The sequence below is a fragment of the Equus asinus genome, chromosome 2 (genome assembly GCF_041296235.1).
Source record: "Equus asinus isolate D_3611 breed Donkey chromosome 2, EquAss-T2T_v2, whole genome shotgun sequence".
NCBI lineage: Eukaryota > Metazoa > Chordata > Mammalia > Perissodactyla > Equidae > Equus > Equus asinus.
This window is the reverse complement of record NC_091791.1, coordinates 100,787,109-100,813,215: the sequence shown is the minus strand read 5'-3', so window position 1 is coordinate 100,813,215 and position 26,107 is coordinate 100,787,109. Positions and strand designations below refer to the sequence as shown.

Sequence of the window (26,107 nt, the reverse complement as noted above, 5' to 3'; positions counted from 1 at the left end):
TTGAAGTCCTATCCCCCAGCACTTCAGAATGTGACTGTATTTGGAGACAGGGTCTGTAAAAAGGTGATTAAGGTGAAATGAGGTCATCAGGGTGGGACCTGATCCAATGTGACCGGTGTCCCTATAAGAAGTGGAAATTTGGACACAGTTACAGAGGGAAGATGACGTGAAGACACAGGCCAAGCCAAGGAGAGAGGTCTCAGAAGAAACCAACCCTGCTGAGACCTCCATCTCGGACTTCTAGCCTCCAGAACTGTGAGAAAACTAATTTCTGTCATTTAAGCCAGTCAGTCTTACGGCAACTTCGGCAAACTAATACAGATGAGATTTTAGATTTTTTTCCCAGGTGCTTCACAGGGCGTGAGGCTCATTGGAGACGATGAGGGTGAGAACTTAGGCTGCTTCACGGGGGCCCCAGAAGAGGCCCTGTCAAAGCCGGGTGATGGACTCCATCGTGAAGAACATTCCTTCCTGTGCATCAAAAACACTTCCGAGTTAACGGATAGGAGTGGGCTGCACAGACCTTTTCAGGATGCTAGCGGCTCATGAAGCCCTTTTTAGGGAGCAGGGCTTTCTGTGGCATTATCTTCTGCTCGAAGCCCTTCTCCCGCCTCCGCACTGCCCTTCCCCTCTCCCCAGGGTCACGTTCATGTCCAGCTTCTCCAGCTGGAACAATAGTGCCACTGTGTGAGGGGAGACACTGCCCTCATTGGCCTGGACCCCTGTGCTGGCCACACTGGCAGACAATCATGGGCTTCCTAGCTCTCTCTGCAGGCTGGAGGCCCGCGGGGAGCATTTGCTGCGCCCCTATTCTTTACAGGGGCAGGGGCTTTACCCGCATTATCTCATCCAGTCCTTCCAGATGTGAGGCAGAGAGTATATTCTCCCTTTTCACAGAATAGGTAACTGAGAGTCAGAGAGGTGAGGGGACCTGCCCAAAGCCACACAGTGGTAAGGAAGGGAGCCCTGGTCACTCTAAAACCCTCGCATCATTCAACACACAAGGCTGCCTCCTCTTCCAGAAGCAAGATCGAAACAGGTGTGACTGCCCAGGGAAGTCACGCCTGCCCCCTGGCTCCTGGGAAAGGTGACATCACCTCACATTCCTGGGAGCAGCCCCAGGGGGCACGAGTCTGGTCAACACCATTGCCCCATTGGCTGATAATAATTCTCCCAGGCTGGGGAGGACCCCAAGGAATGCCCAGGCCTCAACCCCTCCTTCAAGAAATGGGAAAACCCAGGGTGATGGACATTGTGCCCCTTGTTAAAATTACACAGTGGTAATGAAAGTGTCCTGACTACGTGGGCTGACCCACAGGGCTGGCAGCCACCTCGTGCTCTAAAAAGCTCTGCCTCCTCCAGGAGGCCTGCTCATTCCACAAAGAGGAATCTGTCCTGTGGCAGTCGGGGACTGGAGGTGCCCGAGATTAAAGCAATGAGGAGCAGCACAATAAACTCAATCAGTATTTTAGAATTCAGTAGGTTTAACCATATGAGGAAAACAAATAGGTGTTCTTGGAGGGGAACTCAGCTTTAACTCCTCACTGCCAAAGAAAAAGATGTGTTTGCTACAGACTGAATGTTTGTGTTCCCCCAAAATTTGTATGTTGAAGCCATAACCCCCAATGTGATAGTATTAGGAGGTGGGGCCTTTTGGAGGTGATTCGGTTTAGATGAGGTCATGAGGGTGGGCCCCCATGATGGGATTAGCACCCTTATAACAAGGGGAAGAGACACCAGAGCTCTCTCTCCACATAAACACATGGAGAAGGGCCTTGGGAACACATGAGAAGGCACCATCTGCAAGCCAGGAAGATGCTTCTCACCAGAACCTGGCCATGCTGGCCCCCTGATCTCATACTTCTAGCCCCTAGAACTCTGAGAAAATAAATGTCTGATGTTTAAGCCACCAAGTCTACAATATTTTGTTACAGCAGTGTTTATAGGAGGGAAGCTGTAGCAAGGGACAGGTTAAAGATTAAGGTTGGAGGGGGCCAGCCCCGTGGCCAAGTGGTTAAGTTCACACACTCCTCTATGGTGGCCCAGGGTTTCGCCGGTTCGAATCCTGGGAGCAGACATGGCACCGGTCATCAAACCATGCTGAGGCAGCGTCCCACATGCCACAACTAGAAAGACCTACAACTAGAATATACAACTATGTACTGGGGGGCTTTGGGGAGAAAAAGGAAAAAAAATAAAATCTTTAGGAAAAAAAGATTAAGGTTGGAGAGGTGTAAGTGATAATAACGTCTTCACTGAGAAGATAGAAGGGTGGGGGATTCACTGCTCCAGGAGAGGTACCAGCCTTGGCCTGGATGGCTGAACACTCTCCCATTGCTACAGGGAGCTGAAGGAAAAAACTGGTACTGACAGTGTGTTTAAAGATTTGGTGGTAAAGTTGAGGTCGTCTGCAGAGAGTAAAGGAGGAGACAGAGAAGTCTGAAATAATCCTCATGAAGAAAGGAAGGATAAACTCACTAAGGGAAGATTGTCCGGCAGTATTGAAGGCCCCCTTGAGATTGGTTACAGTGACTTTTTAGGGGTACCCATGAACAGAGTCAGGTGAATTCCCCAGCACAACCCAGCAGCCCAAGTATAGCTCCAATGAAGGAATATGGCTGGCTTCACACAGGGTTAGAGTTTGCCAGATGGGTAGGTTGGGAGGACAGACAGGGGCAAATTGAGGATATTGGCAAAAATGTGGTTTAAATATTAAAGCTTGGAATTAAAGATGGAGGAGGAGGTGGGGACAGCGGAGATAAGAGTATTCTAAGTGCGAGTAATTGAGCAAACTGGACAAATGGAAGTTGACGTCCGAGTAATGATTTTTGGCGGTGGCTCGGGATGTGAGCAGGAGAGTAAGTGGCTGAGGTGACATGGATGAGAAAGTCATGGAGATGGGGAGAGAAGCAGCCAAGAGGTCCTATGTAGGATGGACAATTCACTTCAGTTTTGCAGCCATTTAGGATGACAGGAGAAAAGGGGTGAAGTGGAAGATGGTAAAAAGGTATTCACCTTTTGTCATCAAAGGGGCAGAGATGGCTCTTCAAAGTCCCAGTGTGATTATTTATAAGCCAAAGCAGTTCACAGCTGGGCTGGTTTGGTGTTTGTTTTAACTTATTTTGTCATAATTTCAGATTTCAGAAAAGTTACAAGACTAGTACAAAGGACTCCCATAAGCCTTTCACCTAGATGTTAACATTTTACCACATTTGCTTTCTCATTCTCTCTCAATATCTACATGATATTTTTTTCTAGATCATTTTAGAGGAAGTTACAGACATGATGCCCCTCTTCTCTTGAATATTCCAGGATGCGTTTCCTAAAAACAGGGACATTCTCTTAATTAACCACAATACAATTTTAAAAATCAGAAGTGAATGTTGTTATAATACAATTGGATAATCTATAAAGCTTAGTCAGATATCGCCAGTTGGAAGAGGCCAGTTTTTAAGGATTACTTTCCTTCTGCTTCTCCTTTCTCTCCTCCTCTCATTCCACCTCTGAGAAATAAGAGACCAAGTAGGGGAAGGGAACTAACATTTTTGTTTGTTTCATGTTGTTGTTTTGATTAATCTTTAAATGATTGCAAACTCACATGGAGCTTCAAAAGTAGTAATATATTTTTAAGTCAAAACTTTGGTTTTGAAATTTAACATTTATTGAGATCATTTAAACCATCTTTTTCTAAGGACGCGTTCATGATTTGGCACCCATTTAACAAACATTGATGGAGCACCCATTGCCTGCCACTTTTCTAGACACTGGGGATACAAACAGTGAGCTGTGCAACCTCTACCTCAAACCCTACCAAACTGGAATTTCTTCAGGGTGCAGTCAATTGGTTTTACCTTAACAATCCTGTGAGCTGCCCAAGTAATACTGTCTTTTTAAAAATAGTATTATCTTAACCATTTTTAAGTGTACACTTCACTAGTATTAGGTACATTCACATTGTTGTAAAACAGAACTTTTTTATCTTGCAAAACTGAATCTCTATACCTATTAAACAACTTCCCATTTTCCCCTCCCCCCAGGCCCTGGTAACTAACATTCTACTTTCTGTTTGTATGAATTTGGCTACTTTAGATAGCTGATATGAGTGGAATCATACAGTCTTTGTCTTTTTGTGTCTGGCTTATTTCATTTAGCATAATGTCCTTTGGGTTCACCCATGTTGTAGCCTCGTGTCAGGATTTCCTTTCTTTTTAAGGCTGAATAGTATTCCACTGTATGGATATACCACAGTCTGTTTATCCATTCACTTGTCCACAGACACTTGGGTTGCTACCTTTTGGCTATTGTGAATAATACTGCTATGAATATGGGTATACACATATCTGTTTGAGTTCTTGCTTTCAATTCTTTTGCACATATACCCAGAAGCGGGATTGCTGGAGGAAACTAACACTATTAAGTGCTTCTAAGCGCTAGGTTCTTTATACATATGCCACCTTGATTATTCTCTCAAGCAATGAGAGAATGCCCTTAAACCCAGGCAACTGAAGTTCGTAGGCTGAGCAGGTGCCCCATTGGCCCCCATCCTAGATGATGAGGAGTCCAAGCAACCTAGGGGGTGTACCCACTGAAGGCCATATACCCTCCTTTAGACCACGTTCTGGGGATCTTCCCACGATCCTCAAGCTCACTTCTTTGGCCTATACAGGCCCCTTCCTAAGTCTCTCCTCCTCAGAGTGACCTGCTGGTGTGCATAGCCCTAGGCCCAAAGGATAACCAAGGGCCGCTGCAGGGGAGAGGCATAGTGTGGCTCTCCGTGCTGGGTGTCCACATACAGGCATAAGAAGCCCCTCACACCGCAGGACTGAGTTGGGAATGAGAGGGGGCCTCCATTTGTACTTTTTCTCTAGACTCCTGCAACTATCGGTAGCTATAATGTTACTACACAAACATGAACTACTGACAAAGTCTGAAGAACATTTAGCTCCACTACTGTAAATCTGGTTTTCACTGGCTGTATCTTCTAGAATCAGTGTGTCACTAGCTGCCCAGTCTATGGAGTCTAGTTGGTTGAAGCAGATGGGTAAGATTTGCTGCTTAGTAAGGAGGCCTGCACCAGGGTGGAAAACACTGCTATGAACCTGAGACTGTGTTCTTTCTTTGCATATGTAACACCCGTTAGCGCTAATGGAAAACACAGATGATACATTCACGCAACAAGGGGAGACAAGACCCCTGAACTGTCCATGCCAGCAGGTAGACACTCACACGGGCAATTCAGGAAGTGCACCTGGGATGCACAAATGGAGGCTCAAAAAGGTGAATGAGCCTGCTTGAGCTACACAGACACACAAATTTGTGGCAGCCTGGACAGGTAGTTTTGTGGGGAGAAGATGAGGTAACATCTCCTGTTTCCTCGGCAAGCTAAAGGATTCCTCTCAGGAATAGTTTTCTAACTCAGCTGCCATGTGTTAGCCACATATCACAGCTCAACATTGGGCTAGAAGGATGGCAGGAGTCAAAATTGCTTATGACGGGTCCCAGGAGCAGGCCTAGACAGCTGAGAGGCGTCATTGTCTTCAGCAGCTATGTTTCTTCCAGAGCTGGCCATGATACCAACCCTGGTATCAGTTTCCCCATATTAAACCCAGCATATATGGGGTTAAAACCAAAACACTCATTCCCTGCTTACTTTCTGGCTTCCTGCCTCCAGAATCCGCTATCCTCCATGGAGACAGACACCGTCAACGACAAGCACCTGGACCATCTCCTCCCCACAAAGAGATACGAGCTGGTGGGAAAGCTGCTGACCAGCAAGGTCACGAGCTCCCTCCTCTCTGCAAGTGTGTCAAGGCCAAAGACAGGCTGGTGGGAAAGCTCCGACCAGCAAGGCCATACGCTCCCTCTCCCCTACCTAAAGCCCCAAATAAAAACCCTTCCGTTTAGCTTTTCGGGGAGTTTGGGATTTGAGCGTTAGCTGCCCTCTCTCCTTGCTCAGCGCTGTGCAAAAATAAAATTCCTACTTTCTTCCACCACACATGGTGTCAGAGATTGGCTTGCTGCGCAACGGATGAGCGAACTCACTTCAGGTTCGGTAACAGCCAGGGGGACCCATTCCACCCTTACAGACTGGGAGTCAGGCTCCAGACTGAATACCCCCTGATCTTAGCATGTCTTCCACGGCCACCTCATCTTTTGGTAAGTCCAAATCTGAAGGCCTCATCATCACTCCCCAACGGGCACCTTCCCCTGTGCTCCCTGTGTCAGTTCGCTGGTGGTATCAATGCACCCCCACCCCAGGTGCTCAAGCCTGAATGGTCCTCAACTCGTCCCCTATCTCCCCAAGCCCGGTGCACTTGGACTTCCTAATCTCTTTCACGTGAGGTCCACTCCCTTCCAACACAAAGACCTGCGGGGCCATCACCTGATTCGACCCGTCGCAGTGACTCCCCAACAGTACACAGGTAAGTCTGAACCCGACGACACCGCGCCGGCTATGCCCGGCCCACACTACGCATGCCCACTCTGCGGTCTGGAATTCGAGTGTGCAGGCCGCGCCTCCCCCCGCCTGTGAGTGGAAACGTCCGGCGACGCCCGACGGTTCCCCCCAGCCCATCTGCCTTAATGGTACGCCCCAGCCGCGGGCTCCGGGCGGCAGGAAGTGGGCTGCGGGGGCGGAGCCTGTCGTTCCGGGACCGGAAGTGCGTTGGTGTTCGGCTGAGCGGGCTTTTTGTAAGTTGGCGGCGGCGGTGAGGCTGAGGTGACCGTGCCGAGGGGCTGCGCGCGTGGCCCGGGCGGTGGGACGGCTGCGGGGAGGGAGCGCGGCTGTGAGCACGGAAGGGCTGCCGTGAGGGCTGGCGTCCTGGTGTCTCCTGCGGCCTGGGAGGGGAGCTGCGCCGCCGGCTCCCGCCGCGTCCCGAGCGGGCCGCACCCCCAGCCTCCCTGCTCGGTGGGGGGCCGCGTCTGCTCTGAGGGATTAATGACGGTGAGGGTTGGGCCCAGCGTCTTGTCCGTTGTAGGGGTTCAGTAATTCGTTTGTTCGAGAAGTACGTCCTGGGCACCTGTTGTGGGCTCGGTGCTGTGCTGAGCTACCGGAGAGTTTAAGATGAGGGTGGAGGTGGGGGTCACATACTCTGGTTTGGGTTTCAAACAGGTTGCTCTGGCTGCTGTGTGGGGGACAAGTTAGGAAGCTGTCGCGGTTCCGGTGAGAAAGGATGGTGGCTCTGGAGTGATGTGGCAGTAGTGGGTCTCCGTGAGAAGGGCCAGGTCTGAGAGGTGTTGCGGGGTGACCTTGCTGGGACCTAGTGCTGGATGTGGAGGATGATGGTGAAGTTGCTGAGAGGGTTGCCCGGGTTTCTGGTGTCAGCAGCTGAGCGGATGATGCTGTAATTGATGGAGATGGGAAAATGAGGAGGGAGCACAGGAGGCGGGGCAGGTGTTCTTTCCCCGGTCCGCCTTTGCCCCTCCCCGTGGCACTCCCATAGCTGCTCCCTAAGTCCCATCTGCCTCATGTGCCCCTGTTTCGTCCCCTCCTTTCCACTTCCAGAGTCCCCACCCTAAGACAGGCCTCAGCCTGACACCGAAATAGCCCCCAGTCGCCTCCTAGCCTGTGCTCTTGTCCTCACTCCTTTCCTGCTTTAATCTGCACATCGATGCCAGGTTCACGTTCCTCAAGCCCTATTTCTATCTTGTCGTATCTCTTTTGCTCCCTAAATTTTGGTTGCTCTCCATTATTTACAAAATAAAGTCTCAGTTCCTTAACCTGGCATTTAAGATCTTGCACAGCTTATTGCCAGCCTCTCTCTCTAGCCTTCCCACTGACTGCTTCCTGCAATCTACTCGTTTCTCCCAAATAAGTTTTTCGGATTCTCATGTGAATGCTTTTGTTCACGATGCTCTCCTTCCCAGTGATGTATAACGTATGCCGGCTGGTTATCTTGCTGATCTAAATTTAATCTCTGAGTTCCAGTTTAAGCTTTCCTCTGCTGGGAAGCCTTCTTGATGTTTGAGAACACATTCACTTCTTTAGCCTTAACTTCTCATTTGTTTTTATACCATTTAATTGGCCCTTTGTATTTACAGTGCTGTTGGCTTATTTATTTATCAAATATTAATTTATTGTATGCTTATAATATATTCTTGTGTATATGTTTATAATAATTTATTATTTATTTGATGTACTGTTAAGTGACAGCTTTGTTCTAGGCAGTGTGCTGGGTAGGTGTTAAAAAATATGATAGGAATATGGGCAAAAGTTATGAAACCACTTGATTAGAATACAAGTTTCTAATAAGGAAATTCTAGGGAATTTGAGATTATTTTGGTTTGGAGAAGAATCAGCTACTTATACTAGTCAGTAGTCCTTAGCCTGTTGTGCACCCACTGCGTACATTGTCTATTAATATGTATGAAATACTCAATTAACAGCGAAGAAAAACAAATCAAGCTGGTTTAGTGCCGGAAGTTTCATCCAGCTCTGACGTTTTTCCCCTACAGTTCTCTGATACGTGCAAAAATGGACCAGAAAATTATATGCCTGGCAGCAGAAAAAACAGCAGACAGACTGCAGGAATTTCTTCAAACCTTGGAAGAAGATGATGTGAGTATTAGGAAGCATGTTATACTAAAAGCAAATGTCAAGCATGATGGCAAATTCAAAGGACATGTTGGGTAGAAGAATGATTCTGCCACTTCGTCTACCCTCAACTCTCCGTAGGAGACGAGGATTTATTTGATAACAACTCATGGATGTAAAGCAATGGGGGAGAGGAAGAGAAATGGACAACTTAAGTGCATTTGTTTAAGCTTATACAACTGTATAACATTTAAACAACATTTATGCAACTGTATGGATATAAGCAAATTAGTGTACTTTTATGGTTCTTAGAACAATCCTATTTGAAGGTAGTATCCAGCCTATAGTTATTGATGTGAGACATTAGATTTGCCTAGTGATACTTCCTTATATTTTTCCCTAAAGAAGACAAATTCATAAGCAGTAGAATATTTTGAAGTTTTCAGTAAAAGAGAAAACCAACTGTGTCTTCACTGTAAGTATATGATTATAAAATGGGACAATAATCACCTTATGTGTGAGGCCGTTTATTCTTCCTAACCTTGCTTTGCTGATATACTTCTCCTTTTTCCATAATAAGTGATCTCAGTGTAATCAGTCTCTGCATGGAAAAGAATCCTTCCTTAAGATTAACCTTAGACATTAATATATATGTATAAATAAGTTAAAACTTTGAGTATTATGTTTTGTTTTTTTTTTTAAGATTTTATTTTTTTCCTTTTTCTCCCTAAAGCCCCCCAGTGCATGGTTGTATATTTTAGTTGTGGGTCCTTCTAGTTGTGGCATGTGGGACACTGCCTCAGCGTGGTTTGATGAGCAGTGCCATGTCCGCGCCCAGGATTCGAACCAACGAAACACTGGGCCGCCTGCAGTGGAGCACGCGAACTTAACTGCTCGGCCACGGGGCCAGCCCCTTATGTGTTTTTTTTTTAAATTTAAAGATTGGTGCCTGAGCTAACATCTGTTGCCAAAATTCTTTCCTTTTTTTTCCCCCTTCTTCTCCCCAAAGCCCCCCAGGACATAGTTGTATATTCTAGTTGTAGGTCCTTCTGGCTCTGCTATGTGGGATGCCACCTCAGCATGTCCTGATGAGCAGTGCTAGGTCCTTGCCCAGGATCTGAACTGGCAAAACCCTGGGCCGCCGAAGCAGAGCATGGCCCCTGAGTATTATGTTTTTAAGGGAATTTTTATAGGGTAGTGTTGTAGTCATTGAAGCTAGGTGCATCTTAATCTCTGTTACCTGACATTAACTGCAGGGATGTGCTCTGGTTTTTTTTCTTTGAAATTATCCAGAATTGCTTTTGCAGCAGCTTTTTGAGACAGCCCATTGCATGAGTCGTAACTTGAATTATACTATAGACAATTTAAGATTTTGTTAAAAGCAGCTTTTAATTAATTAATTATTTTTTTAGGGGTATTTTCTTTACTTTTTTTTTAAGATTGGCAACACATGTTAGCTCAGATGCCAATCTTCTTTCCTTTTTTTCCCACTTCTTCTCCCCAGAGCTCTCCGTTACATAGTTGTATATTCTAGTGGTAGGTTCTTCTGGCTCTGCTATGTGGGACACCACCTCGGCATGGCCTGCTGAGTGGTGCTAGGTCTGCGCCCAGGATCCAAACCAGCAATACCCTGGGTGCGTGCAAACTTAACCACTTCACCATGAGGCCAGCCCCCTAATTAATTAATTTATTTAGAATTTATATTTTACTTGCTTCCAAAAGGAATTTGAGGAGGCTTTAACATTACACTGTAAAATAAGCAAAAATAAGAAGTAGAACATATCTGTGATATAAATACATGTTATGAATTACTTCTCTGATTCTTGCTTATCACGAAAAGAATCCCTATCTCGTGTTTTTTGTGAGGATGAAATGAATGGTGTATGTAAAGCATCTAACATCTAATAGACACTGAATAAATGTTAGAAAAGTTCCTTTAGCTCTTCTTGGTTTTAAGTTCCTTCACCAACATGGACATAGTCCTCTGAACATTTCTGTTTTAACACTTCCCTTAAAAGTTTTATACCTCAGATTGAACACAGGGCTCCACATGTATTCAACAGTAGAGTAGAGTGGTACCACCGTTTCCCTCATTGTTCCATTAATGCAGAATCAGCTTCTTGGCAGCCATATCATGCTGTTGTCTCATTGCTCTCACAAGCAACTAAAAACTTCAAGTCATTTTTGCACATGTTCATATTAAGCTAAATTTCCTTCATCTCTGAACTTCTGTAGTTAGTTTTTAGAACCCATGTAAAAAATTTTGCATTTATATCTGTTAATTATCATCTTTTTAGATTGTCATTTAATTCTATCAAATTCTTTTCGTATCCCGATTCTCTTGACTATGGAATTAATCATCTTTTTATGTCCTTTGCAAATTTGTTAAGCATTCTAGCAATATATGCATTCAGTTCATTTAATAAAATGTCCATAGAAGATGTGCTTGGAGTTAAAAATTATAAAACACATAAGGAAGTCCATGATAAGAAATACTGGCATATCTAGCGATGGGAAAATTCACATTCAAGGATTTGAATAGAGCAATGTAAATATTTAACACAAATATTTAATGTGACATTTAACATATTCAAATATGTAAATGAAGGAATAGAATCCATAAAACAAGAAGGGATGGATTTGAAAAAAGAAAACTTTAGAAATCAAGACCTTGATAGATAGTTAATAGTTGACTAAACACTGCTGAAGAGAAAGTTAGTGAAGTGGAATATAGATCTGGGGATAACTGAACAAAGCAAAGATTTTAAAGAGTTGCAAAATATGAAGAGTATGTAAAATATGTGGAGAATAATAAAAGAAAATGAATCTTCTTCTTAAACACATAGAATGTCCACAAAAATGGATCATTGTGTCATATAGTAGAGCACAAAGAAAGCATTTGTAGGTCCTGTAAGGTAGAAATATTATAAACCACTCTTTTTGATCACAACGCAATGAAACCAAAATCAAAAAAGGCCCTTCTACCTGGAAATAAAATACCTTCTAAACAACTCTTGGATAAAAAGAAATATGCAAACAGAAATTATAGGATTTCGGAAAAATAATGAAAATAGTACATATCAGAATCCATGGAATGCTGTTCAGAATGACCTACATCAATAAAAATGAAATAATGAAAATTAATTAAACTTCCAACTCAGAAACCTAGAAAAAAAGCAAAAAAGTAAACCAAAAGAAACCACAAGAAACTACTAAAATAAAAGTGGAAATTAATAAAATAGAGAACAGAAAAACAGTACATCAAATTAATATGTCAAAATCCTGGTTCTTTGAAAAAATAGACAAAATCATTAATCAAGAAAATAATGGAATAAGCACAAATTTACAAAATAAGAAATGACAAGGGAGAAATAATACACAGAAAATCTCAAAAAAAATGCCAAGATACTACTTTGTATATATCTATGCAAATAAATTTGAAAATCTAGAGGAAATGGATAGTTTCTTAGGCACATAACTGTTTAATAAATTGACCCAATTGGAGATGGAAACCTTAATCAAATCAATTTTCATAGAAAAACTTGAGAGGTATTAAGCAATTACTTCACACAAAAACACCAGGCCTAAATCGTTTCACAGGAGATGTCTGCCAAACCTTTATAGATTATTGGTTAGAGATAGATACTGCTACATCAGTTGTTTTAGAGCATATATAATACATAAGGAAAGGTACATACATAAGAACTTCCAAATGCTCTTTATAAAGTATAACATTAATACCCTAAACCTGATAAAGATAGCATAGGAAAAGAAAATTATAGTCGTCTATCAGTATCTGAGCAGGATTGGTTCCGGGACCTCCTTCAGATACCAAAATCCACGGATGCTCAAGTCCCTTATATAAAATGGCATAATATTTCCCTATAACCTATGCATATCCTCCCATATACTTTAAATCATCTCTAGATTACTTATAATACCTAATACAATGTAAATGCTGTGTAAATAGTCGTGATACAGTATTGTTTAGGGAATAATAACAGGAAAAAGAAGTTTGTACATGTTGAGTACAAGCACAGCCGTTGTAGGCCTTTTGATCCGTAGTTGGTTGAATCTGTGGATGTGGAACCCTCGTATATGGAGGGACGACTATATAGACTGTTGTCACTTATAAATATTGATGCAAAAATCTTGGAGGAAATGTTAAGGTACAATTTCAATACCACATTAAAAAAATACATACCGTGACCAAGTGGAGTTTATACCAGGGATACAGGTGGTTCAGTGTTAATATATAAAGACCATATGAGGGGCCAGTCTGATGGCGCAGCTGTTAAGTTCGCACATTCCGCTTCTCAGCCGCCCGGAGTTCGCCGGTTCAGATCCCGGGTGCGGTGGACATGGCACCGCTTGGCAAGCCATGCTGTGGTAGGCGTCCCACATAGAAAGTAGAGGAAGATGGGCACGGATGTTCGCTCAGGGCCAGTCTTCCTCAGCAAAAAGAGGAGGATTGGCAGTAGTTAGCTCATGGCTAATCTTAAAAAAAAAAAAAAAAAAGACCATATGATTATCTTCCTAAATCAGAGAAAGCCTTTGACAAAATTCAACACCCTTTCCTAGTAAGATCTCTTGAGAAAATAGGAGCAGGTGGCTATTTCCTCAACATGATAGAATGTATATATGTAAATCCTAAATTCAGCATCTTCATTGGAAATTCTAGAGGCATTCCCACTATGGCCAGGAAGGCAACAAGCCTGCTCTCTCCCTCACTATTTAACGTTGTTCTGGTCTGATAGCCAATGGAATTAGCCTAGAGAAAACAATTAGAGGCATAAGAATAGAAAAAGAAGATGCAAAACCATCTTTCTCTGCAGATGCCGTGATAGTATACCTGGGAAACCCTAGAGAATCAGTGATGAAACCGTCTACAATGAGAATTCAGCAAGGTAGCAGAATTTAAAATTAATATGCAAAAATCAGTAGCTTCATACACACATAATAACCAGTTAGAAGATATGGTGGATGAGAAGGTCCCTTTACTAGCAACAAAAAAGATAAAATACTTAGGAATAAGCTTAATAAGAAATGTCCAAAACCCATGTGAAGAAAACTATAAAACTTCTAAAAGACATAAAAAGACTTGAACAACCCGAAAGACATCCTTTGCTCTTGATTAGGGAGTCTCAACATTCTCAAGATGTCAGTTCTCCCTAAGTTAATTCATAAATTTAATGCAATACAAATAAAATTTCCAGTGAGCTATTTTAGGGAACTAGATAAGCTGATTGTAAAGTTCATATAGAAAAATAAACATGCAAGAAAAACTAGTAAAACACTGAAATGAAAGGCCTCTAAGGAAGGACCAGCCCTACCAGATAGTAAACATACTAAAAAGATCTCTGTAATTAAAGTATGGTGTTGGTGCATGAAGAGAAGAACAGATAATGGAGTGACAGAATAGAAAGTCAAAATAGACCCAACTACGTATAAAATCTAGTATATGATAAAATGATATTTCAAATAACTGGGGCAAAGATAGTCTTTCATAAATGGTGTTGGGACAACAAGATAGCTATTTAGAAAAAAAAGTTAAAATTATATCTATTCTTCATACAATATTCAAGAATAAGCTCCAAATGAATCAGGTCTAAATGTAAAAAAAAATCTAAATAAATATTGGAAGAAAACATGAGTGAATCCCTTTTTTTAACCTCAGTGCAGGGAAAGGCTTTTCTAACAATGACTCAAAATCTAGGTACACTGAAAGATTGATAAATGTATCTACATATAAATAGAGTACGTGACCAAACATACTATAAGTGGAATCAAAAGACATGACAAATTGGGAGAAAACATTTGCAGGATATCACAGATAAAGGGTTAATATCCCGAATTCATAAATAATATATTAATTGAGGGGAAAAAAGACCAACATCCTATAGAAAAAGGGCACAGGGCTTGAAGAGGATAATCACAAAGAAGATACATAAAAATGGCTTTAAACATACGATGCTCAATTTCTCTTATAACAAGAGAAATGCAAATTAAAATGAAATGTGCTACTTCTTACCTGTCAGATTAGAAAAAAATTGAATAACTTCACAGTACACTGTTGGTGGGGCTGTGGGGGAACAGTTCACTCATACGTTGGTAGGAATGCAAAAAAAAAAATGATAAGACCAGGATTAGAATTTGGTAATATCTAATAAAACTGCATGTACATTTCCTCTCAGACCTACTCATCCCACTTCTACGATTACCCTAAAGATACACCTCCAACAAACTAAAATCGTTTTATGCACAAGGAGGTTCTTTGCATCTGTAAAAAAGAATGAAGAGGATTTTTATGAACTGATAGTGATTTCCAGGAGATATTAAGTTAAAAAAGCAAAATGTGTAGTATGCTACCTTTTATATAAGAAAGAAGGGAAATAAAGCATACACATATGTGTGTATCATTACAAAAAAGAAACTGAAGAATACTGTAATCATACTGAAAGTGGGGAGCGAGGGAGAAAGAAAGAACTAATCCAAGTATTCGACTGTATACGCCCAGTCTTGGGCAGAGGATTGGAGGGAGAAATATAAATAAACCGTAAACTCTTTTGTAGTAGGATTGATTATTGTAGTGGTGCGGGTGAAGCAATTCTGAAACGATTTTAGATGTATTATAGGATTCAGCAAATGAGTAAATGTGTTGATATTGAGAGTCAGGGTTCTGAAAATGGTAGAGGGACATACAAATACGGAATGTAGGAAGGCAAGAAAGAACCCTGTGGGGATAGACTAGAAATGGAGGTATTGATGTGAACTCATGATTTCTCAAATATGTGAATGTATATGCATATCCATGTGCACATGTGTATTTGTGTGTATTTGTGTATACATGCATGTATTTCCTAGCTCTGTTCACTGAAATATCTCAAAAGCAGCAGAGATGCCACAGTAGCAACAAGCACACTTATGACCGAGATCTTTGGTTTCTAATAACCATTCCCCACTAAAAGAAACCAGGGCTTTTCAGGGAAATGGCTGATTGGAGTGGTGGGCATGGTGGATACCAGATGAGCCTGGAAAATCTTACTAAGCCAGAAAGTAAAGAAATACTGGAAAAAATGGGGACATGTCACAAGGACACAAGCCAGCTTGAAGGAGCTTCCATTAGTCAAATCTGGGACTATTTGAACATCAGAATAATTAAGTTCAGTTATGAATTATAAATCATTGAGAAATGTAGAAATTTGTGAGTCCATATAGATAATAAAAGTAAATAGGGAGAAGGGAAATCTTTTGTTTACCTTGTTAGAATATCATCATTTTGCAGCCATCATGATAAAGATTGCATCAGGCAAGAAGCATTAGTGGGTGCTAAATCCAGAGAGAATTTTTTTTAACTTTTTATTTTGAACTACTTTTAGAGTTTGAAAAAGTTTTAAAAATAATACAGAGTTTCCGTGTATCCCTCCCCGAGTGTCAGCATTTTATATAACCTTAGTAAAATTTTAAGAACAGGAAATTAACACTGGTACAGTACCATTAGTGAAACTAAAGACTATTCACAGTCTACCTGGTAGTTTTTCCACTGATGTCCTTTTTTTAATGTTTCAGAATCCCACTCAGGATCTTATATTGCACTTAGTTGTTATTTTTCCCTGATTTTCTGCAATCTGCAACAGTTCCTCAGTCTTTCTTTGTCTCCCATGATCTTGATAGCCCTGAATAGTATTGATCAGTTATTTTGCTGAATGTCCTTCATTTAGGGCCTGTCTGGTGTTGTCTCATGATTGACTGAAGTCATGCATTTCTGCTAAAAGGACCATCAAAATGGTGCCCTGCCCTTTTCATTTTATCATATCAGTGGGCTCCCGATGTCAGTGTCATTCCTGGTGATATTGACTTTAATAACTTAGTAACAGTGGTTGCTGCTGGGCTTATCTATTATACAAGGGCAAGATTAGATAATGAGCAGAATATTTGCAAGGTCTTAAAGTGTCTTCCTACAAACTGCTCACAGGTTGTGAAGGGAGGGGGAAAAATGGGAAAATCAGGCAACACACTTGACTAGGTGATCAGGGTTAATATTACCAGTGAGGGACAGGTGAACATCACATGCCTCCAGGTGTGATACTCTGAGAGGTACAGAATATCACCTGTGTTCTGGCTGAGATTGTATAAACTCAATCTAATCATGAGGAAACATTAGACAACACAAAATGAGGAATGTTCTATTAAAAAAAAATCTGTTTGGACTGTACCATTAACTTGGTACCAGTCTACCAATTAAAAGAAGAATTTTGAAGTCTTCCAGAATAACAGAGATACTTAATCTTACTTGGTCTACTTCTGTGTTTTAAAATGCAGTAGAAACCATGACTGAATAAGGTCAGAAAGGAAGACTGAAGATCACGTAAGTGGAGGGAGGAGGAAGCAGGGGAGTAGAGATCAGAGGGAATAGAACGGAGCTAACATTTGTTGGGCACCTGCTATGTGTTAGGCCCTGTGCAAGGTCCTCTACCTGTCATCTAATTCAGTCCTCACAATGGTCCTTTGAGGTATGGAAATGGACACACATAATAGAGATTAAATAACTTGCCTGAGGTTATATAGTTAGTAAGTGGCATAGCTAGGATTCATACCCAGGTCTTCTGATTCTGGGTCCAGTTTTTTTTTCCCTCCTATGCTATGCTACCTTTTGTTGAAACTAAAATGTTTTCATGAAGATTCAGAGTTTCTCAGCCTTGGCACTATTCACATTTTGTACTGGATAATTCTGTGTTGCGGGGTGATGTCCTGCACATTATAGGATGTTTATCAGCATCCCTGGCCTGTACCCATTAGATGACAGTGCCGTTCCAGTTAATGACAACTGAAAATATCTCCAGACATTGCCCAGTGTACCCTGTGGGGGGCCCTGGTTGAGAACCACTGCTCAAAGGGTTATGTCAAGGGCTAAGTATTCTGTTGGAAGTTACAGGCAGAGCAGTCAGGTGCTTCCTTACTGTATATTTAAGAAGTAAGAGAGATGGACTCCAGTCAGAAGACCAAACACATGTTGTTGTGGAAGAGATCAAATTCACTGTTTTATTAGTCTTGGCTTCTGCAACACTCCTCTCTCTGGATTATTGTCAACCTTACCTTCTCAGTCTCCTTTGCTGGCTGCTGCTTCTCTTTTTAATCCCTGAATGTTGGTGTTTCTCTTCTCTTGTTCTCTCCCTGCATGATCTCATATGTTCCCATTGAACTCTTTCTCTCTGAGCTCCACTTTGGCATATCCAGTTGTCTATTTGGTGTCTCCACTTGGATATCTTAAGAGTAGTAGTTCTGAGCCCCACGCTAGATCTGCTGAATCAGAAACTGCAAGTGGAGCCTGGCAATCCGTTTTAACAAGCCCTTTGTGTAATTTAGATGCTTGCCTAATCCCAGATTTTTACCATGTCAGTGGATGGTGCCACCATCTACCCAGTTAATTGCTTAAGCCAGAAATTTAAGAGTCCACCTTGATTCATTTTCCTTCATCACTACCCCTTTTTAACTTCTAACCATGAGGAAGTCTGTCTTAGTCCATTCAGGCTGCTGTAACAAAATACGGCAGACTGGGTGGCTTATAAACAACAAACATTTGTTTCTCAAGGTTCTGGAGGCTGGAAGTCCAAAATGAGGGTACCAGTATGGTCAAGTGAGGGCCCTCTTCTGGGTGGCAGACTTTACGTTGTATCCTCACATGGTGGGACCTTTGTGGGATCTCTTTTATAAGAGCAGTAATCCCTTTCATGGGAGTTCCACTCTTATGACCTAATTCACTTCCCAAAGGCCCCCCTCCTAATGCCATCACATTGGGCATTAGGATTCCAAACATGAATTTTGGGGGGACGTAAACATTCAGACCATAGCAAAGTCCTATTGTTTCGAGCTCTCAGATATATGTTCAGTCTACTTTTCTTCATCTCCTGTATTAGTTTGCCAGGGCTGCCATTCTAAAGTACTACAAATTGAGTAGTTTAAACAACAGAAATTTATTTTTACAGTTCTGGAGACTAGAAGTCCAAGATCAAGGTGTTGGCAGTGTTGGTTCCTTTTGAGGTCTGTGAGAATCCATTCCACGCCTCTCACCTAGCTTGTGGTGGTTTGCCGGCAATTTTTGGCATTCCTTGGCTTGTATCACCCTGATCTCTGCCTTCATCTTCACATGGCATTCTTGCTGCGTACATCTCTGTCCACATTTCTCCTTTTTGTAAGGACATCAGTCATATTGGATTAGGGCCCACCCCAATGACCTCAGCTTAACTAATTACATCTGCAACAACCCTATTTCCAAATAAGGTCACATTCTGGGGTACTGGGGATTAGAACTTCACCATGAATTTTGGGAGGACACACTGTAACCCATAGCATCCCCATTGCTATTGCTTTGGTCTCAGCCACTGTCATCTCTCACTTGTACACTGTAGCAATCTCTTAACAGATCCTTATTTCACTAACACCCACTCCCCGACACACACACGCACAACCCATTCTCTACATAAGGAGCAAGACTGATTTTTTTAAAAATATCATATTGCTCTCCTCTTTTCTCTTTAGCAACTTCTCTTGCACGTAGACTCTAAACTTCCTACCGTGGCCTACAAGAGTCTTCACAATCTACTTCTTGCTCCCCAAACTCTTCCTGTGCCACTCTTTTCCTTACTACTTTCCAGCCTTATTGGTGTTTTTTGCCAGGTCCTCAAACATGCCAAGCTCTTTGCCTCCTTAGAGCCTTTGCACATAATGATACCTCTCTCTGGAATGTCCTCCTTCCCCGCTGTGCATCCCTAGCTCTTTCGCATCCTCCAGGTCTTTGGGAAAAGGTCCCCTACCTCGGAGAAGCTTTCCCTGACTACTCTAGCTGAAGTTGCCTCCCTTTCCTCAATTGTTGTCTATCTAGACTTTTGTTTCCTTTACAAATTTTTTTTCCTGGATGTTTTTTGGTCACCTTTTCCCCTCTGCTCTACTGTAAACTCTGAGTCAAATTATCGTACCCATATTGTTCATCTTTGTATCCCTACTGCCTGGGAAAAAAAGGTGCTCAGAAAGTATTTATCGAATGAATGTATATCCCCAAGAACATAGCTCCATACCTAGTGCTGATTAAGTACTCAATAAATGTTTGTTGACAATGTGTGAATAAATTTCAGTCTTGAGAGCCTAGCATCATGTTACGATCTACCCTGCTCAATGTAAATAAAAATGTTATTTGTGGTACCTGGAGTCTGAAGGATATGAACCTGACAGATGAGTGTTTTTCATATTGGGAGTTTAGGTCACTAGAGTAGAGAAATTGTTGCCAGAGACTTGTAGCTTTTCTTTCTTTGATTGCAGCTGGCTAATCTCCTTCAGAACCAGGCAGTGAAAGGAAAAGCTGCTGGAGCACTCCTGAGAGCCATCTTCAAAGGTGATAATGATTGCCACTTCTAGCTCCCTGGGCTCATTGGCAGATTTGTTTACTTTTGGCACATATTGCTGTTTTTATTGCTGTTTGAAACCCACGGAGACTTTCTGTGTTTTGGGGATTTCACAGAATCAGCTAAAGCAAAGGTCTTGTCTTGGGGACTTAAATAATTTTTTGAAGGGGGATGAAGTGGTTACCTGAGATTGTATTGCTGGTTTTGGGGCCTGTAAAGGATGCACTTCATAAAATCCACTTTGGTTTACTTGTGCTTTTAAAACTTTGGAGAAGAGAACAACAATGTTTAGTACTTAATCTGTGCTTAACAAGAACCTGGGAAGCTCTAGGGTTTAATGAAATGGAATTTCTTAGCTGACATGTAGAAAGATTCTTAATTCCCAGCTTGGCATGTTTGTTTCCATATCTTGAACCAGGGCGGGTTCTACATTGTTGCAGATTGTGGAGTTACAGTAGTTTTATAAATCATGGTGGAATAAAATTCTACAAGGCAAAAATTAAAAGTGGATTTAGAATCTTAGCAGGATATATATATTTTTTAAAGATATTTTATTTTTTATTTATTTTTTTTGAGGAAGATTAACCCTGAGCTAACATCTGCTGCCAATCCTCCTCTTTTTGCTGAGGAAGACTGGCCCTGAGCTAACATCTGTGCCCATCTTCCTCTGCTTTACATGTGGGACGCCTACTACAGCATGGCTTGCCAAGCGATGCTGTGTCTGCACCCGGGATCCGACCAGCAAACCCGGGCCGCCAAAGCAGAATGTGCGCACTTAACTGCTGTGCCACCGGGCCAGCCCTTAGCAGGATATTTTAGCTTGGTTTATTTTTCTCCCTCCCTTAAGTACATTGGATTTCCACTGCTAAGGTCCAAAAATACATCTTCCTATTTATGAAAAAACTTTAGAAATTGGTTGAGTCAACCTTTATGGAAATTTGCTAACTGACCATTTTGTAAAAATATCAGAGAAAAGGAAATAATGAAAGATCAGAAGCAGCTGCCTATAAACACTTGTAAGTGAAAGAAATAAGTGCTTTCTTTCTTGGACAGAAACCTGGGACAGATTATCCTGGCTCCCACTTTTGTAACTGACCTTATTTAAAAACATAGATTTGGAAAGCCTAGTTTAAAAGTAGAATGAATTATCAAGTACTTGTAGAAACTACTTCCTAATCGTTTTAATCCTGTCAAATTGATAGTGTAAAGGACCAATAATTAGCTAATGATGACATTTAAAAAAATTGAGATATAATTGATTTGCATTTCCCTGATGATTAGTGATGATGAGCATCTTTTCAGGTGTCTCTTGGCCATCCGTATGTCTTCTTTGGAGAAATGTCTGTTCATGTCCCCTGCCCATTTTTTGATCGGGTTGTTTGATTTTTTGTTGTTGAGCTGTGTGAGTTCTTTATATATTATGGAGATTAACCCTTTGTCGGATAAATAACTTGTAAATATTTTTTCCCAATTAGTGGGCTGTTTTTTTGTTTCAATCCTGTTTTCCCTTGCCTTGAAGAAGCTCTTTAGTCTGATGAAGTCCCATTTGTTTATTCTTTCTATTGTTTCCCTCGTCTGAGGAGTTATGGTGTCCAAAAAGGTTCTTTTGAAACTGATGTCAAAGAGTGTACTGCCTATATTCTCTTCTAGAAGACTTATTGTTTCAGGCCTAATCTTTAGGTCTTTGATCCATTTTGAGTTTATTTTTGTGAATGGTGAAAAAGAATGGTCAATTTTCATTCTTTTACATATGGCTGTCCAGTTTTCCCAGCTCCATTTGTTGAAGAGAGTTTCTTTTCTCCATTGTAGGCCCTCAGCTCCTTTGTCGAAGATTAGCTGTCCATAGATGTGTGGTTTTATTTCTGGACTTTCAATTCTGTTCCGTTGATCTGTGCACCTGTTTTAATTTTAGAATATTTTTATTACCCCTAAAAGAAACTCTGCACCCCTTAACTGTCACTTCCTCAAACCCCTGATCCACCCCAGCACTGAGAAACCACTCATCTACTTTCTGTTTCTATAGGTTTGCCTATTCTGGACATTTCATATAAATGGAATCATAAAATATATGGTCCTTTGTGAGTAGCTTCCTTCAGTTACCACAAGGTTACCAAGATTCATCCATGTTGTAGCCTGTATCAATATTTTATTTCTTTTTATTGGAGAATAATATCCCATTGTATGAATATATCACACTTTTCCACTCAAGAGCTGATGGACGTTTAGGTTGTTTCCACTTTTTGGCAATTATGAATAATGCTGCTATGAAATTTGTGTACAAGTTTTTGTGTAGACACATTTTCATTTCTCTTGATAAACATCTAAGAGTGGAATTGCTAGATCCTATGGTAACTGCACGTTTGACTTTTTAAGGAGCCACCAAACTGCTTTCCAAACTAGCTACACCAATTTACATTCTCATCAGCACTGACTGAGGATGCTGATTTCTCCACATCCCTTGTTATTGTCTGTCTTTGTCATTTTAGCTATCCTAGTGAGTGTAAAGTGGTATCTCATTGTGGTTGTGATTTGCATTTCCCTAAGGGCTAATGGTGGTAATCATCTTTTCATGTGCTTACTGGCCATTTGTATATCTTCTTTGAAGAAATGTCTATTCAGATCCTTTGCCCTTTTAAAAATGGGGTTGTCTTTTTATTGTTGAGTTGTAATAGTTACCTATATATTTTAGATGCACGTCCCTTATTAGATATATGATTTGTAGAAATTTTCTCCCATTCTGGGTTGTCTTTCTTTTCACTTTTTTGATGGTATCCTTTGAAGCACAAAGTTTTTAATTTTGATGTCCAATTAGTTTTTTTGTAGCGTGTGCTTTTTGTGTTATATTTAAGAAACCATTGCTTAATTGAAAGTCACAAAGACTTACACCTTTATTTTCTTTTCAGAGTTTTATAGCCTTAGCTTTTACGTTTAGATCTTTGATCCATTTGGGGTTAATGTTTGTATTAACTTTGTGAGGTGTAGGAGTCCAGCTTCCTCTTTCCCATTTCAGTAGCACCCTTATTGAAAGTCAATTGCCTGTAAGTGTGAGGGTTTATTTCTGGACTCACAGTTCTATTCCCTTGATCTATATGTCTCTCCTTATGTCAGTACTACACTATCTTGATTATATAGCTTTGTAGTAAGTTTTAAAATTGGAAAGTGTGAGTCCTACAACTTTGATTTTCTTTCTTCAGGATTATTTTGGATATTCTAGGTCCCTTGTGTTTCCATATGAAGTTAAAATCAGCTTGTCAATTCTGCAAAAATGGAAGCTGAGGTTTTGGTAGGGATAGTGTTGAATCTCTATATATATATGAATTTGAAAAGTATTGCTATCTTAATATAAGGCTTCTGTTAAATGAACATGGAATGTCTTTCCATTTACTTAAGTCCTCTTTCATATCTTATAATTTTCATAGTACAAGTCTTGTACTTTTATAAAATTTATTAAGTATCTTATTCTTTTTGATGCTAGTATAAATGGAACTGTTTTAATTTAATCTTCTGTTTGTTGCTAGTATATAGAAATGCATTAGACTTTTGTATATTGATCTCATCCTGCAAACTCTCTGTACTTGTTTATTAACTCTGATAATTTCTTTTTTGTGGATTCCTTGTTTTCTATAAACAAGATGATGTCATCTGTGAATAGAGATAGTTTTACTTCCTTTTCTATCTGGATGCCTTTTATTTATTTTTCTTCCCTAATTACCCTGGCTGGAACCTCCAGTACAATGTTGAATAAACATGATGAGAGTGGACATCTTTGTCTTGTTTCTGATCTTACAGGGAAATCTTTCAGTTTTTTATCATTGAGTATGACATTAGCTGTGGGTTTTCATAGATGTTCTTTATCAGGTTAAGGAAGTTCCCATCTACTCCTAGTTTATTGAGTGTTTTTATCATGAAAGGGTATGGGATTTTTCACATGCTTTTTCTGTGTCTACTGAGATGATCATGTGCTTTTTATCCTTTATTCTATTTATATGGTATATTACATTGATTTTCATACATTGAACCAATCTTGTACTCTTGGGTTAAATCCCACTTAGTCATAGTCTATAATCCTTTTTATATATTGCTGAATTCAGCTTGCTAGTATTTTGTTGAGGGTTTTTGCATCTATAGTCACAAGGGATATTGATCTGTAGTTGTCTTATGATGTCTGTCTCGTTTTGGTATGAGGATATTCCTGGCCTCAGAATGAGTTGGGAAATGTTCCCTCATATTCTGTTCTTTTGGAAGCATTTGTTAAGCATTGGTGTTAACTGAGTCAGTTTCAGTAGTTTGGATCTGTCTAGCAATTTATCCATTTCATATAAGTTATCTAATTTATTGATATACACTTGTTCATAGTATTCACTTATAATCGTTTTTATTTCCATATGTTTGGTAGTAATGCCTCTCTTTATTTCTGGTTTTAGTAATTTGAGTCTTATTTTTTTCTTGGTCAGTCTGAAGATTTTTCAGTTTTGTAGACCTTTTCAAGGATAAAGATTTGGTTTCCTTGATTTTTCTCTGCTGTTGTTCTACTCTCTATTTCCTTTGGGTCTGATTTTACTTTTCTTTTCGCTTGCTTTGGGTTTAGTTTGCTCTTTTTATAGTTTCTTGTTTCTTTTGTGGTGGAAGATTGGGTTATTGATTGGAGATCTAATCTTTCTTCTTCTTTTTTTTTTGCTTGAGGAAGATTGTTCCTGAGCTAACATCTGTGCCAATGTTCCTCTGTTTTTTTGTGGCATGCTACCACAGCATGGCTTGACGAGCGGTGGTAGGTCTGCACCTGGAATCTGAACCTGCTGAAGCAGAGCAAGCAAGCTTAATCACTACACCACTGGGCCGGCCCCCTTTCTTCTTTTTTAGTATAGGCATTTACAACTATAGATTTCCCTCTAAGCACTGCTATAGCTACATCCTGATATAACTTTTGGACTGTTACACGTTTTTGTTTTCATTCATCTCAAGGTATTTTCTAATTTCCCTGTGCTTGCTTCTTTGACCTGTTGGTATTTAAGATTGGGTTAATTTCCACATTTTGTGAATTTTCCAGATTTCTTTCTGTTCTGGATTTCTAATTTCATTCCACTGTGGTCACAGAACATAAATGTATGATTAAACTCCTTTAAATTTATTGAGAATTTTTTTATGGCTCAATGTATTGTTTATCTTGGAAAATGTTCCATGTGCATTTGAGAAGAATGCGTCTGCTGTTGTTGGGTGTAGTGCTCTTTCTAGTGTGTTGCTCAAGTGTATTTCCTTGTTGATCTTCTGTCCAATTGTTCTATCCATTATTGAAAATAGGATATTGAAGTCTCTAACCATTATTGTTGAATTGTCTGTTTCTCCCTTCACTTCTGTCAGTTTTTGCTTCTTGTATTTTGGAGCTCTTTTGTTAGGTGCTTATAAGTTTATAATTGTTATATCTTGATGATGGATTGACTGTTTTATCATTATAAAATGTCCTGCTTTGTCTCTAGTAATAATTTTTGTCTTAAAGTCTATTTTTTTTTAATATTTGTATAGCCACTTCAGCTCTCTTTGGTTACTGTACATGGTATACCTTTTTCCATCCTTTAACTTTCAAACTATTTATGTCTTTGAGTCTGAGTATCTCTGGTTGATAGCATATAATTGAACTTTAAAAAAATCTCTGTTTTGCCAACCTTTGCATTTTGATTGGAGTATCTAATCCCTTTACATTTACTATAATTACTGTTAAGGTAGGATTTACATCTGCTATTTTGGTATTGGTTTTCTTTATGTCTTATGTCTTTTTTGTTTCTCTGTTACTGCCTTGTGTGTTATGTGTTAAATAAATATTTTCTAGTGTACCATTTTAATTTCTTTGTCATCTTTTTTACTGTATTTTTGAGTTACTGTCTTAGTGGTTGCCCTAGGTATTACAACTAATGTCTTAATTTATAACAATCTGATTTAGATTAATACCAACTTAGTTTTAACAGTTTACAAAACTTTGCCCTTATATATAGCTTCACTCTCCTCCTCCTTTGTGCTATTATTGTCATATAAATTACATCTTTACACATTTATGTCCATCAACACAGATTTATAATTATTGCTTTATGCAGGTATCTTATAAATCAGATAGGAAAAAAATAATTATAAATAGAAAATAGGTTTATACTGCCTTTATATTTTCCTATGTAGGTACCTTTAC

General features: G+C 40.3%; 1 protein-coding gene across 4 annotated transcripts in view; it reads left to right on the top strand.

The window, feature by feature from the left end:
• The first annotated feature begins 6,621 nt into the window (after positions 1–6,621).
• The window catches only part of FANCI (FA complementation group I), an 89,227-nt gene continuing 69,741 nt past the window's right edge, over positions 6,622–26,107 (top strand). For 2 of the 4 annotated variants that reach the window (XM_070495459.1, XM_070495451.1), the window contains exons 1-3: positions 6,682–6,943; positions 8,455–8,557; positions 19,850–19,922. In XM_070495459.1, coding sequence (XP_070351560.1) covers positions 8,474–8,557; positions 19,850–19,922 — 157 coding nt within the window. In that variant the 5' untranslated portion in view covers positions 6,682–6,943; positions 8,455–8,473. Of the gene's footprint in view, positions 6,944–8,454; positions 8,558–19,849; positions 19,923–26,107 lie in introns of all 4 variants that reach the window. The other 2 variants (XM_070495452.1, XM_014842559.3) reach the window with 2 other exon arrangements.